The 18,087-nt window shown below is 46.8% G+C and overlaps 1 protein-coding gene across 1 annotated transcript in view; it reads left to right on the forward strand.

The window, feature by feature from the left end:
* Nucleotides 1-18,087, forward strand: part of LOC144772332 (uncharacterized) — a 76,901-nt gene that overhangs the window by 23,767 nt on the left and 35,047 nt on the right. The window contains exons 3-4 of the mRNA XM_078656573.1: nt 10,045-10,155; nt 11,798-11,887. Coding sequence (XP_078512699.1) covers nt 10,045-10,155; nt 11,798-11,887 — 201 coding nt within the window. The remainder of the gene's footprint in view (nt 1-10,044; nt 10,156-11,797; nt 11,888-18,087) is intronic.

An 18,087-nucleotide genomic window follows, 5' to 3' on the forward strand; every position in this document is an offset into this window, starting at 1 on the left:
TCTCTGTACATTTTGGTGCTTCTGTCAGTCACCAGGCCATTACTTACCACATCCTTTCTCAGGATCCAGAAAGACACCACATTTCACAGTACTTACCCAAGAAAGGAATAAACACTGACAACATATAGGACCATTGCCGAGGAGCTCGCAAATAACAACAAGTCACAACACCTCCCCATCCGAGAGGGTATGCAGCAAATCACAACACCTCCCCATCTGAGAGGGTACACAATGCATGCTGCTCCTAGCAATGTATTGGATAGAATAATTAGAAATTAGACATCCCTGATGGGAGCCCGATTTCCCTCCTTTATCAACAATTACCCATTAGAGGGGAATCGCCCATCCCTCTGTAAGTACTTGATAAAAAAGGGTCCCGACCTTCCCTCACAAGGAATACAAACAAATGATATGGTCTAGGGTTTCTTTATTACATGATAATAGGATGACAAAAGAAAGAAATACCTAAACATCACAGTAAACATTAGTAGCAATCACCAACACATACATAAACATAGAGCCTGAAAATAAAAGACATAGTTAGATACAATAAGTACACATGGAACACCTCACCATAATCTTAGGCGTCTTGTCATCTGAAGAAGGGTCCGTCTCTCTTTCCCTCTCTGGTTGGGTCAGGACTATCTGTTGCACAAACACGACTGCACGTCTGCACCGTGATGTATCATCAGACCGCCAACCCACCAGACCAGCATCTCATCATCTCTCCCTCTCTCGGACCCCCTTTCTCTAATATAGAATGCAGCTCTCCATCGAAGTTTCTAGCTAACTCCGCCTACAGTTCTCCTTGGATTCCTGTACCACCTTGTACCAAGAGCACAACAAGCAGCTGGCCAAGCGTTTTGCTCTGACTCGGCACGAAGAGAGCACATTCCACCCGATAAGAACCGGTCCTGTCTGGTTCACTACTGGTGGACAACACATGTAATCTAAAATATAACCTCTCACCTACAGAGGCTCAGAAGATGGCTGCAGTTTAGAACATGGAGTTGCTCAAGCATAGGCCTCTACTACTTGGAAAGCAGAATGATATTAGACCACGTCAAAGCCAATAGGCTAAAGTCATAATTCACCTAACTCAAATAACACTATGCACTTAATCTCTCAGTATCCACTATGGAGCACATGTGTGCACCATCACCAACAGCTCTGCACCTTGACATCCCATACCTTCTATTCTTTGACAAGATTATTCTAATGCAAGACCATCCTACATTAAGGCTAAGGTAACATAGCACACTAAAGTCAGTACACAATGGTGGTGATCGAGGGTCATCACAGAGCATCAGACCACTAAAGTGGCTTATTCACTACAACTGTCAACCTAACCCAACGGATAAATGGTGATTGCCTGAGTCTCGAGGGATAAAGCGCGATCGGCTGGCTTAGATACGAGGAGGCGGAATTAAATGCAATAGGGCAGGGAGTACTATTTAGGGACCCCTCATCCTGTATTAAGGTCTCTAAACGGAAAATGACTGAACTATACTTACAGAAGGCTAACCTTGAGCATAGGGAAAAAACAGGATCCTTCAGGCGCTCACAGTTTATGCCCAAATCCCGCCAAGACCAGGGGAAGGTTATTCTTACCTTTTCTCCATTAATGTAGTACAACACAGATTTATCCTGCTGCGCGTTCGCTTAAATCTAATCCCTTTGATGTTTGGGTTGCCAGAGAAGAGGTTCAAGCATGCAGACCTGGGCCACTTCCCCTGCGACAATTACTCACTCCAGTCCGACTTACATCTGGTACTGTTTTGCAAGTTTTATTATACTGAAAGAGAAAGGTTCCTCCTTCCAATCTTTTTTTTTTTTCACCACAAAATTTTATTTTATTGATCAGGCAAGGCATATATGCAGTTCTCCACAGTCAGGAGATCCTGCCAGATATCAAAACCCTCCTTCCAATCTTAAGGCGTCAACATTTTACGCAATGCAGAGTGGTCGTGTATTTTTTAAAAGCTCTTTCTAACCCCCATGTTTGTTTTATGGTAGCATCTTTTCTGTGGGCTTGTTGGCGAAATAGACGGGTGAGGGGTGTGCTGCCATGAACTTTAGTACCCATGGATCAAAAATGTACACATTAATTTGGTTTTAATGAGGCATCTAAAAGTTTAATATGATTTTAAACCCTTTCTGGTTTTTATTTAATCTGTTTTTATTACGGCCCATTTGATGAAATTTGCTTTTATGATCTGTTTGCAAATAGATCGAATAAAGATTTTAATGAATGAATGACTGCAGCTGAATTTGTGCATGAAAAAAATGGACTTGACCATAGTCTGCAGTTCAAACACAGACAGTGCATCATTCAGGGCATACTGTCCTCCATAGAGAGCCCCAAGACCAATCTAGCTGCAGTTTTCAGCAGATCCAGGTAGACTGGTACAGGATGTTTCATTCAGAATTATGATTTCAGGTGGAAAGGACAAAGAGTGAGTATTCAGTCTTTCACATTTTTATTTTAAAAATATAGGGTCCTGCAACTGAACTGATTTTATACCTACATTTCCTTTGAATGTAATGGGAGCTGAAGGAAACTAAGGGAGCGAGGACTGATCCCATGAAGTATTATTAATCTGTAGGAGCCCTATCTCTGTTTTTTCATCATTTGTATCCGATTTTCGCATGTGCAGCACTGGAGGCTGTTGATATTTTAGTTGAGATGTTGACTAACTTTTCTCACTATTAGTTTAGAACTCAATGCCTGAGTACATTCGGAAAGCCAAGTCAGAAACTGAATTTAGGAAGAATCTGAAGACCTGGCTTTTTGGCCTCCCTTAGCACTAGATGACCTGCCCTTCCTCTTGTCATACGCTGCTAGCGCTGGGACACCTCCTTTGGCGGTAGCTGTGCGCTCTATAAGCTACAATAATAATAATAATTAGTGTAACATCAGCTTAAATCAAGAAGGTGTAGCCAAAGGACTCTACGAGACAAGTTAAGGGAGATATAGAAAAAATGGTCAAAAAAAGAAAAGTAATGAAGGCCTTGAGTTTTGGGGACATGAATAGAATAAGCAATCACTGTGTGATATGGCAAACCTTGAAACCTTAGTATTTGCCCCACACAGAAGCATCTATGTCCAATCCTGTATCACTTGCACTGTCAGAGTGAATCCTGATATAATGTTCTCAACATTGGAAAATGTAGCGTGGAGTGTTGTTTGTGAAGTTTGGTGGCTGGAGTGTACGACAGAGAGTCAGAACTCCTGGTGGAGCATGTAAGCCTCATTTTAACTGTGTCAGGAATAGAGTAGAAGCCTTTTTATAAACATGTATGAGCCACCCTGCATATGTATGTCAAAACATATGTGTTTCCTTCAACTCATCTCCAGTCCTCTTTGGAAGCATTCATAATTTTCCCATAGTTCCATCATCCAAACACAGTTGGGATGGGTCACGGTTGCATGACAGTCCAACCTTTTCGTATAACACACTAGGGCCAGATGTATGAAGCGTTTTTCAGCTCAAACGGCCTGATTCGCAGAAGCGGTCCGTGTGCGACCTGAAAAAAACACAGACTGTAACCGTATCGCAATTTGGGTTTGTGATTCGGTATTAGAAAGGGGCATTTTGAGGGCGTCCCTTCCTAATACCGTATTGCAGTGGTATGTATGAATGTTTTGGGACCAAAGTGCTGTCGCAAAATATTTGTATTTTATCACCAAATTGAAATTAAACCCATTCGAAAAAGGAAGGAGTCCCCAGAGGACCCCTACCCCTTTAGAATGCATGCGAAAATATTTTTAAAGAGAAGCCAATACTTTTCACTATTATTTTTTAAACTCATCCCGTTTTCCTATGAGGAAAACGGGCTTCTTTAAAAAAAAATGTTGCTTTGTTTATAAGCAAACGCCTACGAGGCCTCCATGTCGGTGTTTTTTAGTGATTCCCAATGGGACGCAAATTGCGACCTACCTCATGAATATCAATGAGATAATCCATTTTATGACTTTATTAGGAATCACAAATGTAATGCAGTGGAGTTTCGTACATTTGGAATTGCAATTTCCTAATTGCAATTTGCATGGTATCGCAATTTCATACATTAGTGCATGCGGCCCTAGATGCTACCACGAAGTGCACTGAGAGATGAAGCAGACTTCTCATTAGGGGTACAAGAGATGATCCATTCAACATCGGATCGTCAAGTTGTTTGACCGCGGCGCAATAATCTCCAGTCAACGAGTGCCACAACTAGAGCGGTACCTTCAATACCCCAAGATGCAGTCTGATACGCAGTATGGAAAGGTACAAGATCATTTAATTGGACATAACTGCATGGCGTGGGATATTGATGTATCGTATTAACCCGGATCTGCTGTGGCGGTGACTTGGCTTTAAAGGGGCTGGTCAGAACTCTTTGGGCACATTGCATGGGACACGGACACCAGTGTTTCCTAAATCTTCCCCATCATCATTTGGAGTTGTATGATCCACTTTATTTTCCTACATTTCTCTCCATCACTTGTTTCTTCCCCTACTGAGAGAAGGTTGCGTCCCTTTAATACCTGATATATTTTCATCCCAACCCTGCAGCACCCTCTCTCTTAGTCAGTGGAGAAAACAGGAAGAATCTCGGTGGACAATTTCTAACTTACATACTTGAAACAAATTCCTAACATGCTCTTTCTCAAAATGTGTTCCAACATTTTAGTGAAAAGCATAAAAGTATATTAGTTATTAACAGCCTCATGTTCTTCATCTGTACACAAAAGGGAAAGCCCGCTGTTACTGTAAAGCGGCTCATTGAATGGATCGAATTCACACTGTACGGTATTGCCTCCATACGATTTTATTAGGCACACTCAGAGTTATATAGCTAATGCACAGGCCTCTTAGTCCTTCCACTGTGCATAATATATAATCTGGTGTCTTATTGGTCCACTCAGAAGCCTCCAGTTGATTTCTCCCTAGGTGAGAAGGGATACAGCATGTCAGTTTGGACCGCCTGGAATCCCCTCACACCTGGTGGCATTTCATGTCCAAGAGTTTTAAGTGAGACATTAGTCCATAGAGTTCTTTCCCCCTTAAAGAAGGATATTTACTTTACTTACAGATTTTAGACTAGTATAGGGGTGTACCTCTGAGCTAGGAATTTATTTTCTGTAGTAGTCAACAAGACTGAGATCTGACCGTCCTGAGCCTCACAGAAGCGGTCGCTCCCCTCGCTGCTCCCTGCTCACCCACGTGGTATCGTAGCGCTATAATTGCCTCGCATTGCTATTATACTGCACTGTCATAGAAGCGCTTATTGCCAGACTCGAGCGCTCTGCTAAATATAGAATCACCATAGCGCTTTATGAGCAACCCGTGATTAGAATCATAGTAGCGCTTTTGAGCTGTCCGTGATTTATCTTCAATTGTACCACTTTCAATTGCTGTGCCACTCGCTTTGCATATAGTTGCCTGATTGTGCTGCCCAGCTGATATTGATTAAGGAAGGTCGTGCCCCAATCTCGTCCTGTTCTCACTTGTGGCTTGCAGCCATCTTGTTGTTTGTTTGTTTGCCTCCCAGCCCGGATATCCCCCCGCTCCCACCTCCCAGCTGCTCCTCCCTCCCACAGAGAGTGTAGGCTCTACCTTCGCAGCTTCAGAGCTGTGACCGTCCTGAGCCTCACAGAAGCGGTCGCTCCCTTTGCTGCTCCCTGCTCACCCACGTGGTATCGTAGCGCTATAATTGCCTCGCATTGCTATTATACTGCACTGTCATAGAAGCGCTTATTGCCAGACTCGAGCGCTCTGCTAAATATAGAATCACCATAGCGCTTTATGAGCAACCCGTGATTAGAATCATAGTAGCGCTTTTGAGCTGTCCGTGATTTATCTTCAATTGTACCACTTTCAATTGCTGTGCCACTCGCTTTGCATATAGTTGCCTGATTGTGCTGCCCAGCTGATATTGATTACGGAAGGTCGTGCCCCAATCTCGTCCTGTTCTCACTTGTGGCTTGCAGCCATCTTGTTGTTTGTTTGTTTGCCTCCCAGCCCGGATAGCCCCCCGCTCCCACCTCCCAGCTGCTCCTCCCTCGCCCCACCACCATCCACTTATGACAGATGCTTTTCCGCGCAGCGTTCACGCGCAGCGGTCGCGCCCCATGCGCGCCGAAGGTGCGCCAAAGGTAAGCCCGTCTACGCCTGGACCGCGCCCAGAGCCAGACCCCCTGGTCCCCGCTTCACCCATCCTCCCCGCATTACATACGACGCCTCCTCCCTCTTTGCACTCAACCCCGGACGACTCACTAACTGCGCCCAAGCAGCACCAGGACACACCCATGGACCCTTCACCTGCCACTCCTGCAAATTCACCTGCGTCAAGTCCCAAACCAAATCCACAAACACCAAACAGAGAGCCAACACCAACCACCTCAAATGCATCCTTCTCAACACCCGCTCGGTTCACAAACACGCCATCGACCTTTGGAATCTACTCAACACCATTTCTCCGGACATCGCCTTCCTAACAGAAACCTGGATGAACGCCTCTTCAGCTCCAGACATCACCATAGCCATCCGGGACGGCTACAAGATCATCCGTAAGGACCGCCCCATCCAAACAGGAGGAGGCATCGCCATCGTCCACAAGAACACCATCCGCGTCTCAACCAGCTCAGATGACAACCTCACTATCCCCGAACACCTTCACTTCCACATCCACACCGACCCCAAGACAACACTCAGAGGCATCCTCCTCTACAGGCCACCAGGACCCCGTACAAAATTCAGCGAAGACATCACTGACTTTATCACCCCACACACCCTCCCTTCGGAAGAATTCATTCTACTGGGAGACGTCAATTTCCATCTGGAAAAGAGCAACGACAGTAACACCACCACCCTTCTGGACAATCTCGCCAATCTCGGACTCAAACAACTTGTTAACACCCCCACACACTATGCAGGACACACACTCGACCCTATCTTCACTTCCAGCAAGCATATCTCCTTCACTCATACCACACCCCTCCACTGGACGGACCACAGCTGCATCCACTTTATTTACAATAAGACCTCGATCCACAACAACCCTCAACCAACTCTGCGAGGAAATTGGAACAAAATCACCATCGACCAGATCTCAACATCGCTTCTTCAAAAACCCCCTGCCTATTCAACGAACCCTAACCAAGCCGCCATCAACCTCACACAATGGTTAACCCAAACCGCCGACAAATTAGCACCCTTGAAAAAACATCAAATCAAGCAAGGAAGCAAGAACGCCCCCTGGTTCAACGATGACCTTAAGAAATCCAAGAAGCTCTGTCGTTCCCTTGAGAAAACTTGGAAAACAGACCCAAACACTATCACCCAAGCCGCCTTCAAAAACGCCACCCGCAAACACCACCAACTAATCCGGACAGCCAAGAAATCAGCACTCAAAGACCGACTAGACAACAACGCCCACAACAGCAAGGAACTTTTCAACATCATCAAAGAATTCACCAACCCCACCGCCAACTCTAACGACATCACCCCCTCTCAAGTCCTCTGCGACTCCCTGGCCTCATTCTTTCATGACAAAATCGCCGACATCCATAACAGCTTTGACAACCAACCTGTAAACCAGTCCACTCCACTCACCTCCGAACCGTTACCTCCTCCAAATATCCTTTTCGAATGGAACCCAATCACCACAGAAGAGACCATTCGCCTGATGAACTCCATCCACTCAGGATCCCCTACAGACCCATGTCCCCATCACATCTTCAACAAAGCAGACTCCATTATCGCACCCCATCTCCGAGATGTCATCAACTACTCCCTTAACTCCACCACATTCCCAGAAAGCTGGAAACACGCCGAACTCAGCGCCCTTCTGAAGAAACCCACAGCTGACCCCACCGAACTCAAAAACTACCGCCCCATCTCGCTCCTCCCATTCCCTGCCAAAGTCATTGAGAAAGCCATTAACAATCAGCTCGCCGCCTTCCTCGAAACCAACAAATCACTCGACTCCTCACATTCTGGCTTCCGAGCCAAACACAGCACCGAGACCGCCCTCATCGCAGCAACAGACGACATTCGAACACTACTGGACAACGGAGACACAGTCGCCCTTATCCTCCTTGACCTCTCCGCAGCCTTCGACACAGTCTGCCATAGCACCCTGATACAACGCCTCAAAAACATTGGAATTCAAGGAAAAGCATTGGACTGGATCATTTCGTTCCTCGCTGGAAGAACTCAGAGAGTCCGCCTCCCCCCTTTCAAGTCAGAGGCCACTGAAGTCATCTGCGGCGTCCCGCAAGGATCATCACTCAGCCCCACCCTCTTCAACGTCTACATGAGCCCCCTCGCAACCATCGCACGTCAACACAACCTCAACATCATCTCCTACGCTGATGACACTCAGCTGATCCTCTCACTCACCAAAGACCCAACCACCGCCAAAACCAACCTACACGAAGGGATGAAAGAAGTAGCCGAGTGGATGAAGCACAGCCGTCTGAAACTGAACTCGGACAAAACGGAAGTCCTCATCTTAGGCTCATCCCCTTCCGCCTGGGACGACTCTTGGTGGCCAACGGCCCTAGGAAAAGCCCCCATACCGACAGACCACGCATCATCCTGGACTCCTCACTCTCGATTACAAGACAAGCCAACGCCGTCTCATCTTCATGCTTCAACATCCTACGCATGCTCAAAAAAACATTTCACTGGATCCCCACCGAAACAAGAAAAACGGTCACCCACGCACTGGTTACAAGCCGTCTGGACTACGGAAACACCCTTTACGCCGGTTCCACCGCGAAACTACAGAAAAACTCCAACCCATCCAAAATGCTTCAGCCAGACTCATACTAGACATCCCCCGCACAGACCACATTTCCGCTCACCTGAAAGACCTTCACTGGCTCCCCGTCAACAAGAGAATAACGTTCCGTCTCCTCACCCACGCACACAAAGCCCTATACGAACTTGGACCTGATTGTCTCAACACGCGCCTTTCCTTTTACACCCCCACCCGCCAGCTGCGTTCGTCCAACCAAGCCCTCACCGCTGTTCCGCGCATCCACAAAGCCACCATGGGAGGAAGATCCTTCTCCTACTTAGCGGCCAAGACCTGGAATTCCCTTCCCATCCACCTCTGCCTTACTCAAAACCACCTAGCCTTCAGAAAACAACTTAAAACATGGATATTCGATAAGTAAACCTCCCCCCCCCTTCCTCAAGCGCCTTGAGACCCTATGGGTATGTAGTGCGCTATATAAATTCTGACTTGACTTGACTTGACTAAAATGTCTGCACCTGGTTTGGTGGGTGTTTTGTGGCCTACATGCGTGCAGTATCTATAACGACAAATAGCCTCTGGATGCTTCAGGGCATGGGATGTGTTTTTGTTATTCTTGTTGTTTCATAGCAGTATCTTGTAAGTGCAGGTTTGGCTGGAATGAGCCCTTTGGACAGCTGAGGAGTGCTTCAGAGACTGTATACACAAATATATTGGTTATGTGTCCCAGTTTCCCTTTGTTCTCCATAGTAGATGTGTGATTGTCGAGAGATAGACACAGCAGAAGAATGTCATCCATAAGAGGCAGCTGGGAGGTCAGCATATGATATACTGTTGTTTTTAAGAGGAACGTAAGAACCTCCTCTGCATAAAGATGGGACATGAAGTTTGTTTATTGGCCCTTTGCTATTTCCTATGGTAACCCTGCACGGGAAAAGAAAGTAAAAAATAGACCAGAGGTGTGTTCATGGTTTGCAACCTCATATTGGTTACATCTTTATCTTGACACATAAATATCTTAGCGTTTTTTTTCTCTTCAATGTGACTGTTGTAAATTGATCCTCACTAATATGGCTTTTTGTCCTCATAAGTTACATCTCCATCTGGGTTGGCCGCTTAGTAATTTTCCTGGAGTTCCCATGTGAGTAGAGGAGCGATGTGTTGATACCACCACTCTAGTGCATTTTCTGAGAATAAAAATGGCCGACAATGAGGGCGCGGGAGGGGGAATCAAAGGACAAGGACCCAAGCCGTCTCCTGTGACTGACTGTGACATTTCTATTCACGCAGCAGCAGATTTCAAGATAGTGTTGGTTTCAGACTGCATCAAAGAAGAGGAAGAGTCCTACCCCTTCGCCTATCAGACCCTTGAGGAGGGGAAACACAATAACGGCCCTGCAGGTGAGTCTTATGTTTGCTTTTCCTTAGAATTGCAGGGATGATGTCTCACATCACATGGATCAATGGGGCTGATGGCTTTGGGCCCCAGCTTGAAGTCACTCGGCAGTTAGTTGATAAGATGTCCTTGGTAAGCCGCGTTTGCAGAAAAAGAAAGTCATAGCAGCAGATATTTAGAAGCAGAAGATACTATAAACTTTTCACCATTTTTCTCTAGCAGAAACCTTTGACTTACCAATGCATAAGGCTACACATGTTAGTTGGTAAGAGTGGCAAAGAAAATGTACATTTAGGCTCCAGATGTATTAAGGTTCCATTATATCCAGAGAGAGAGAGGTTAATGTCTGACAACATGGTGCCCAAAAATACAGTGAGAGCCCCAAGAGTGCCACTGACTCACACCTGGTCTTCTATCTGCACAGGACATTATGGGCACCAGATACACTGGCCACAGCAGGGCTTGTAGACTGCAGAGTTGGAGTTATACATTAGCAGCTGACTCAGTCCGTCTTAGACGCCCTGGCCCACCACCCTCTCGACAGACCATTGAAGGCATCTTCTGTATCAAGCATGACGCGCAGCCAAGCTTTCTATTCTGAGTCCACTGGACTTAACCTCTTCGATGCTCATGATGGCTCCCAGGCGTCCTAAGTCACAGTGGGCGTGTGCTGATGACGGCCGTCATGACCATGCCCGCGATTGGAATGTTCAGCACTGCGGCGGAATTCGCGCCGCAGTGATGAGGTTAATGCACCCATTTCATCACGTCTGTTGGCGTGTATTGGAAACAAGCGATGATCCTACAGCTGCGGAGTAGAATCTGCCAATTAAGACTAATCTAATGTTTGTTCATCACTTATTCAACTAGAAGCCTACTTAAGGCAGTACGCGCCAGGCTTGCATTCATTTCCCCAGAGATCACATATCTTCGTTAATGTTTTTTGTCTTTGTGTATTCTCCAGTAGTTTTGTTTGTACGGTCTGTGTACAACAAGTTAATTGAGGAATCAAAGCCGTTTGAGGTTAATGTTTGTGTACAAAAATGCATTTTATTATCTGTTTGTCTAGAACACACAAATTATCATGTTCTGATATTTTAAGTTTGTACCGTCATTGTACGTTAATCGTGTAGTAATCCTTTCAGTATGTCACCTCATGTGGGTATTGTTTAAAAAAAGTATTTTAAAATATTTTCTAAAACAGGTTTACCTTAATTGGACACCTCCCTGCCCCTGGTCACCCCCTATTCTTTGAGTCTGTTCTTAACCTATATCTAAACAGCCAGATAAAACCCTCAAACTGCTAGGCTGTAGCTACCCTCCCCCTCCACCCTATTCTGCAACATTTTACCCTGAAGAGTTTCCTGCAATAGATCCTCCATGGGAGCGTTCTGGTACGCCCGCTGTGCGTGGGTGCCATGTACATGTTTCTCAATTTTATTTTCTCAATATATTTGTCTCAAGACTAATTTGTTACACATTTTATCATTTGATTTGCATTTTGTTAAAATTGCCCACTCTATGTGCAGCAGTGGTATTTTCTCCCCACCCAGCATCTTTCGTGAAAATGAGTTTGAGTTAAACTTAATTTGGCATCCAGTGATCACAGTATTAGAGTCTGCAGTGTAACAGTTTGACCTCTTCCAGGGTTTCCTCCTCTCTCTCCTGAGCCCAAGGTGAATTTTTTGGATCCCGGTGATGGAGATGAAAGTGACGGCAGCACCAGTGTCAGCTCAGGTAAAATGGCGGTTCTCCCCGTGGTGTATCACAAGTGCGGCGGGAAGCGGTTGTGCACGGGCTGACGCACTACATTTGTGACATCACTCGCACCGGATACAAATTTCACTCATCAAATTCCATGTTTTCCCACTCATTCCTACTCTTCCATTTCTTTCCAACTTTTGCCCTTAATCTGTTCCTGCCAGGCACATAATATCTCATCACTCAATATACTGCTTGCAAGGGATAGGGATGAAATCCTCAGCACAGTAACTCTGTGGTGCCAGACTCCTTATTTCATCAGTTCAGAGAAGTCCTTTGTGTTTTGTTGTATGGGTGACGTCTGATTCTCCACAATCATGTGACCTGTTTGCCCTCAGAGCAGAGGTCCAGGCTCTGCTTTAGAAGGTGGGATGCTGTTTTAAAAAAATACTCTGCACTTTTATTTCTGCTGTGCCCCTTGCCTTGGCTCACACTTACCTGACTTTTTAATCAGGGAGGTGTGCTGTCCCTGCCCCGGTCCACCGCGGCTCCCAGTGCCGATTGAGTGGAGGGCAGGGCGCCATCTTGGGAGTCCCGGATCCTGGTGGGAAGCAAGTTAGCGCTCTAGCTGGGGGAGGGAAAAGGTATAAATCGCACATGCTGCAGCGGGCGCGCCAAAGGCGCGCAGAGGGTGCGCCAAAGGCAAGCGCCAGTCATGCTGCCGGTTTGAGGCCAGCTGTTTGGGGCGGCAGGCGTCACTATAGCCGCGATGAACTGCTGGCTCTAGACTCACTTTCCTGTGCTGGTAACAAACAGTGGGCCGTACTGCACAATCTTTCTAGTATGTGCCCAGTTTGTAACTTTTGTTTTAAATCTAAATGGCCCTGTCCAGGTCCTCAAGCTGTTAGTGGGGATAGAGTCTTCGCGACTCTTATCAATGCTCGCTCTATGGCTAAACATGCGCCTAAAATCTATGAGCTTATTATGGACAACAAGTTAGATGCTCTTTTCATTACTGAAACCTGGCTAAGTAAGTCTTGTGCGCCTGTGGTTGAGCTCGCTGTCCCTCAGGGTTATCGTATTGCCCGGGCCGACTCCACTTCCGGGAGAGGGGGTGGCACTGCGGTGGTATTCAGGGAGGCTTGGGCTTTCACGTGTGAAACAGCTAAGGAGCTGGTGGAGGGGGAGGCCCCGGACTTCACCTTCATCCTCTCACCTCATTTTACGTTGGGGGTACGTTGGTGTATCGCCCTCCCGGAGCTTTCCTGAGGTCACTACATGAGGCTATCGCCCCATGTGCTCTTCGCTTTCCCAAGTTTCCCATCAGCTCCGGATTCCGTTGCTCAGCTGGATCTATTTGACTTTACTCAGTTGACTCAGTGGGTCAAGCTGCCTTCGCATACGGGGGGCACCTGATCGATCTGGTGTGCTCTAACTTTGACATCTCTGTCATGGATCCACTCCCAGTTACATGGACTGATAATTTTCTGCTAAGGTTCTCATGGGACTCGGGAAAACCCTCTTCCCCTTTGGCCATTACTCAGGGCCCCCATTCCCGGAAGATCAATATTCCTGCACTATCTGAGGCTCTATTACACACTCATCCGGCTCCCGCTTATGAGCTCGGAGGGGCGGTGGATTGTTTTAATGCCTGGGTTAGCCAGGGGGTCGATGCTTTTTCTCAACCACATACTTACAGGAATCTCCGGTCCTCTCCCTCCAGCCCTTGGTTTTCGACGACTTTAAAAGAGCCAAATCTGCACTCCGCTCGGCTCAGAGAGATTACTACGCAGCGGTTAGGAAAGCTAAGAGCGCCTTTTATGCTGATCGAATTGCGAAAGCCAACAATAGTAAGGAGATTTTCTCTATTGTTAGAAGTTTTATGTCTCCCTGTGTGGAAAGAAAGACTCTCCCAGTTTCCACCCAATGGTGTGAAGAGTTATCTTCCTTTTCTATTAATAACATTCAGTCCATTCAGGACAGCTTGGGACCTCCCTCAGTGGCCCAGAGGTTCTCCTCATCCACAACCCCCCTGCCATGCAAGATCTCCAGTCCAGTATTTACTCAGTTTTCGCCTGCTGAGGGCTCTGACATTGTAGCCATTCTTAAATCTCTTAAATCGGGCTCCCCATCGGACCCATGCTCAGCAAGAATCTTAGCTGAGGTGGCAGAGAATGTGTATTCGGAAGCTGCTGCCATTATCAATCATTCCCTTCAGTCTGCCACGGTTCCGGCGCAATGGAAACAGGCCAAACTTCTTCCTCTTCTTAAAAAACCTACTGCTGACCCCTCCGTACCCTCTAACTACCGCCCCGATTTCTCTGCTGCCAGCATTGGCCAAAGTGTGCGAAAAGGTGGTCTTCCGCCAGCTTGAGACTTTTGTTAAAACCTTTGGGCTCTTCATCCAGCGCAATCAGGGTTTAGATCAGCCTACAGCACTGAAACCGCTCTGGTCAAAATGGCGGAGGCAATTAGAGAGTGCCTGGACTGGGGCGGCAGAGCGGCCCTGATTTTGTTGGACCTCTCTGCCGCTTTCGATATGGTGCCTCACCAGCTCCTTCTCGCCCGGCTCTCCTCCATTGGCATTGCTGCTTCTGTATGGGCTTGGCTAAAATCCTTTCTGAACGAGCGTACCCAGCAGGTCTGGATGCCCCCCTTCTCATCCACCGATAGGAAACTTTCGACCGGAGTCCCGCAAGGCTCGACCTTGAGTCCTTTGCTTTTTAATGTCTATCTGACCCCCCTAATCTTCCTGGCAGATGAGCTGGGTGCGAAAATCATGGCATACGCCGATGACACTCAACTACTATTCACTTGGAAAGGCCCAGATTTAGACACAGGCATTGCCCAGAGGTGCCTTTCAGCCGTATTCACATGGCTGGCACGGGCCCAACTCAAGTGTAACAAAGAGAAATCCAAGGTACTGCTGTATGGCCAGTTTCCCCCGCTCTTTAGAGAAGCCTTATGGCCTCCGGATTTTCCATGCCCTTGCTCTGAGGGCGGCCCAGCGAAGAACCTAGGGGTATGGTTCCGAGCCGATCTCCGGTTCTCAGAGTACATCAAAAAACGTACTGGTGTCTGTTTTGGCACCCTTAAGACCCTGAGAAGGTTCTTTCCTATGCTTCCAAGGCCGGCTAAGGAAATGGTCGCTCGGGCCCTTATCCTCTCCCGGCTCGACTACGCCAACGCTTTATTCATCGGTATTCCCAGCAATCTGATGAATAAACTTCAATGTATTGCGGTGACCAGACTCTTATTTAATATCTCTAAGAGATCGAGTGTGAGGTCACACCTGCGTGATCTGCACTGGCTTCCCGTGGCCCAGAGGGTTCAGTTTAGGGTTCTCACCCTGGCTGATAGAGCCCTGCATGACCTGGGGCCTACCTATATTAAGAAGCGCTTCGCTTTCTATAACCCCAGTCGTTCTCTGCGCTCGGCTTCTCATTGCTGGATGTCTACTCCCTGATTTTGTCGCTCCAGGATGGGGGGGCCTGTCTCTTTCGGTTAAAGTACCCATTCTATGGAAGAATCTCCCTGACAGGCTGCGGCATACACAAGACTTCCGCATCTTTAAGAAATTGCTTAAAACGCATCTCTTCAACCAGCCCTCCTAATTAATCTTAATTCTCGAAGCCACAGTCTGCCTATGCGCCAGGACACTCCAGAGTATTAGTGCGCACTATAAATCATCTATAACATAACATAACCTCAAGTGGACTTCCTTTCAACGTAGGTGACTACTAGGGCTAGAGTGTTGAATGGTACCACGTGCCTACAACCTATGGATACAACAGGCCTTTTCACAGGAACCCCAACTATTGGGAAGAGATTCAAATTCCATTTAAATTTGGGGGCTCCTTCAGGACTACACCTCTCAGTTACCCTTTAAGTGTAAGATGAATGTGCCCAGCAGGAGTGAGGCGGGCCTGTCTCCTGGTGGTCTTTGTGTGTTAACCTCACTAGGGTTGTTGTGCGTCTGGTTGGGTCAACAAGTTGTGTGGTAGTGTAGAGGGGCTTTTTATATTCACCTTACCAGTTCTAGCAAGCTGGTGATGTTCAGACTAAAGGTTCTAACACCAGATCACACAAAGAGGCCAACGTTGTGAATATTGGTTCCCTCCTTGACAAAAGGATGAGCTGTGTGAATATCTCCTGCGTCTTGTGTGTCAGGAGAGCTGGCATTGCAGCAGCAGTTTCCATTTCACTGAGATTTATCTGGAGCCATTTCACCTCCTGGATCTTTCTCCGCATGGTCATCCAGGATTGTCTCATCCTCTTTTCCGTTTTCACTTTTGCGTGCCCCATCGCCTGCCACAAAGAGGCCGACATTTTTTCATACTCACAGTAGCATAACCGATCCATGATGGGTACTTCCAAAAAGGTGATCCAGTGTGGAGTGCACATTTCGCCTGTCTGACTCAAAACTACCTCATTTCATTGACTTACTCAAAATAAATACCAACATTACCATGAGTTACAGCAAGATAATGTATCAATGTAGTTATTAACAACTCTGTTCTTTTAGAGAAGGCTTTGTTTATCTATTAAGTACTCTGCAGACAGACTCTCCCTCAACCTCCCAAACAGAGCTCACATCACATCACACCTCAGGGAGCTCTACTGGCTCCCGGTATACAAACGTGCTCAGTCACACTATTCGCACAAACGTTCAAAGCACTACACAACTTAGGCCCACCGATCCAGAATTTGCATCTCCTTCCGCCAATCACCCAGAGATTCTCATTCCACATGACTCCTACTCACACACATTCCAAGTGTACACAGAACCAGATCCGGAGGGCAGGCATTCTCTTGCATCACTTCTAAAGCAAGGAACAACGTGCCACTTCACATCAGAGCCTCCTCCTCTTCTCTTGAATTCCGTAAGAAACTGAAGACCTGGCTTTTCAATTAACCACCCTGCCCCAGTTACGACTGGACACACACACCTGCTCCGCAGCAGGATATCCTCCCGGGTGATAGTGCACTTTACAAATGCACAGAGCATAACACAAGTTTATACTCGCTCGGGTTCCTACCAACTGCCTTTGAGCCACAGGTCTCAGGGTTTTCCAAAGAGAATCCTTTGTGTTCTGATTATTAACTAGCAGTCCCTGCTTCGACTTGGGCTCAAAACTGAAAGTCAGTCAGTTATCAGCCATCAGTGCTCACACCAGGTTTTTAACTGAAGATATTCGAACATTCTTCCCTCCCTCTGTATAATGCTCTAAGAGCAAATGGCTTTTTCAGGAGCTTTACATGTTTTAAAATGCTTTGGTAAGCAAAAAAACGATGGATTTAGGCCCAGATCTCTGTACTGGGGTGAATGTATGACATTGTTCTGCATTCTATCCATCAATTGTTCTTTTTGGGTTTAGAATGCTTTATGATAGTCACTTTGTGTTTGGGTGAAAATGGCTTTATAGCTAAGCGGCTTCTTCCCCCCTCGGCTCTTACAAGCAATAAGAGAACGATTTGCATCTCCCAACACGCAGAAGAGATGCTCTCCAGATAAGAGGAGCTGCCACGGACTAGATCTGCCTGTGCCTCCTCAACCATCTTGGTGCAGATATGAACTATTGATTTTTGGGGTTGTTTGAGGCCCTCTGCTTTGTTCTTTTCCAGGGATGATAGTGGACCAAGTTGGCAGTAGCCCTGTCCTTGACTTGCAGCAGACTGCTGCACGCTTTTTCACTGAATACGCAAGACTGTGCAGTCGTGATGAAAGCCTGAGGCAGAACGGACAGCATATCAAGCACTAGAGAAGAGAAGAGAGATAGCCGCAGTCTGAGGGATATTCCCATTTCTCAGGCGCCGGACACAGGACAGATTTCCTAAAATCTCATGCAACGCAGTGCAACAGGCAATCGGCTGCGCTGCATTGTGTGAGAAGACGACAGCAGGAGAAATATGGCACTCTCCTCCCCTCGCGCCAGCACTAAAATTAGCTGCTGTGCGCCACGCACACACTTTTGCACCATAGTGCAAAGGTGTCTTGTGAGTCTAGCCTAGGTTTTGTAGTGAAAGGATAGCCTTTCAGTACAAAATACTACAGCTCAGACTAACTTGAAACCGTTTCCCACTTTGGATGTGTGCTGTACAGTGCAGCACACAAAAAGCCAGAAAAGAAAAGAGAAATTAAAGCATTTCTCTTTCATAGCACCTACTTGAAATGGGGGCTATTTTCTGTTGCTAAACCACCCATGGTTCGCCCCCATTGGTGCTAAGTAATGCAA

This window comes from Lissotriton helveticus, chromosome 8 (genome assembly GCF_964261635.1).
Source record: "Lissotriton helveticus chromosome 8, aLisHel1.1, whole genome shotgun sequence".
Lineage (NCBI taxonomy): Eukaryota > Metazoa > Chordata > Amphibia > Caudata > Salamandridae > Lissotriton > Lissotriton helveticus.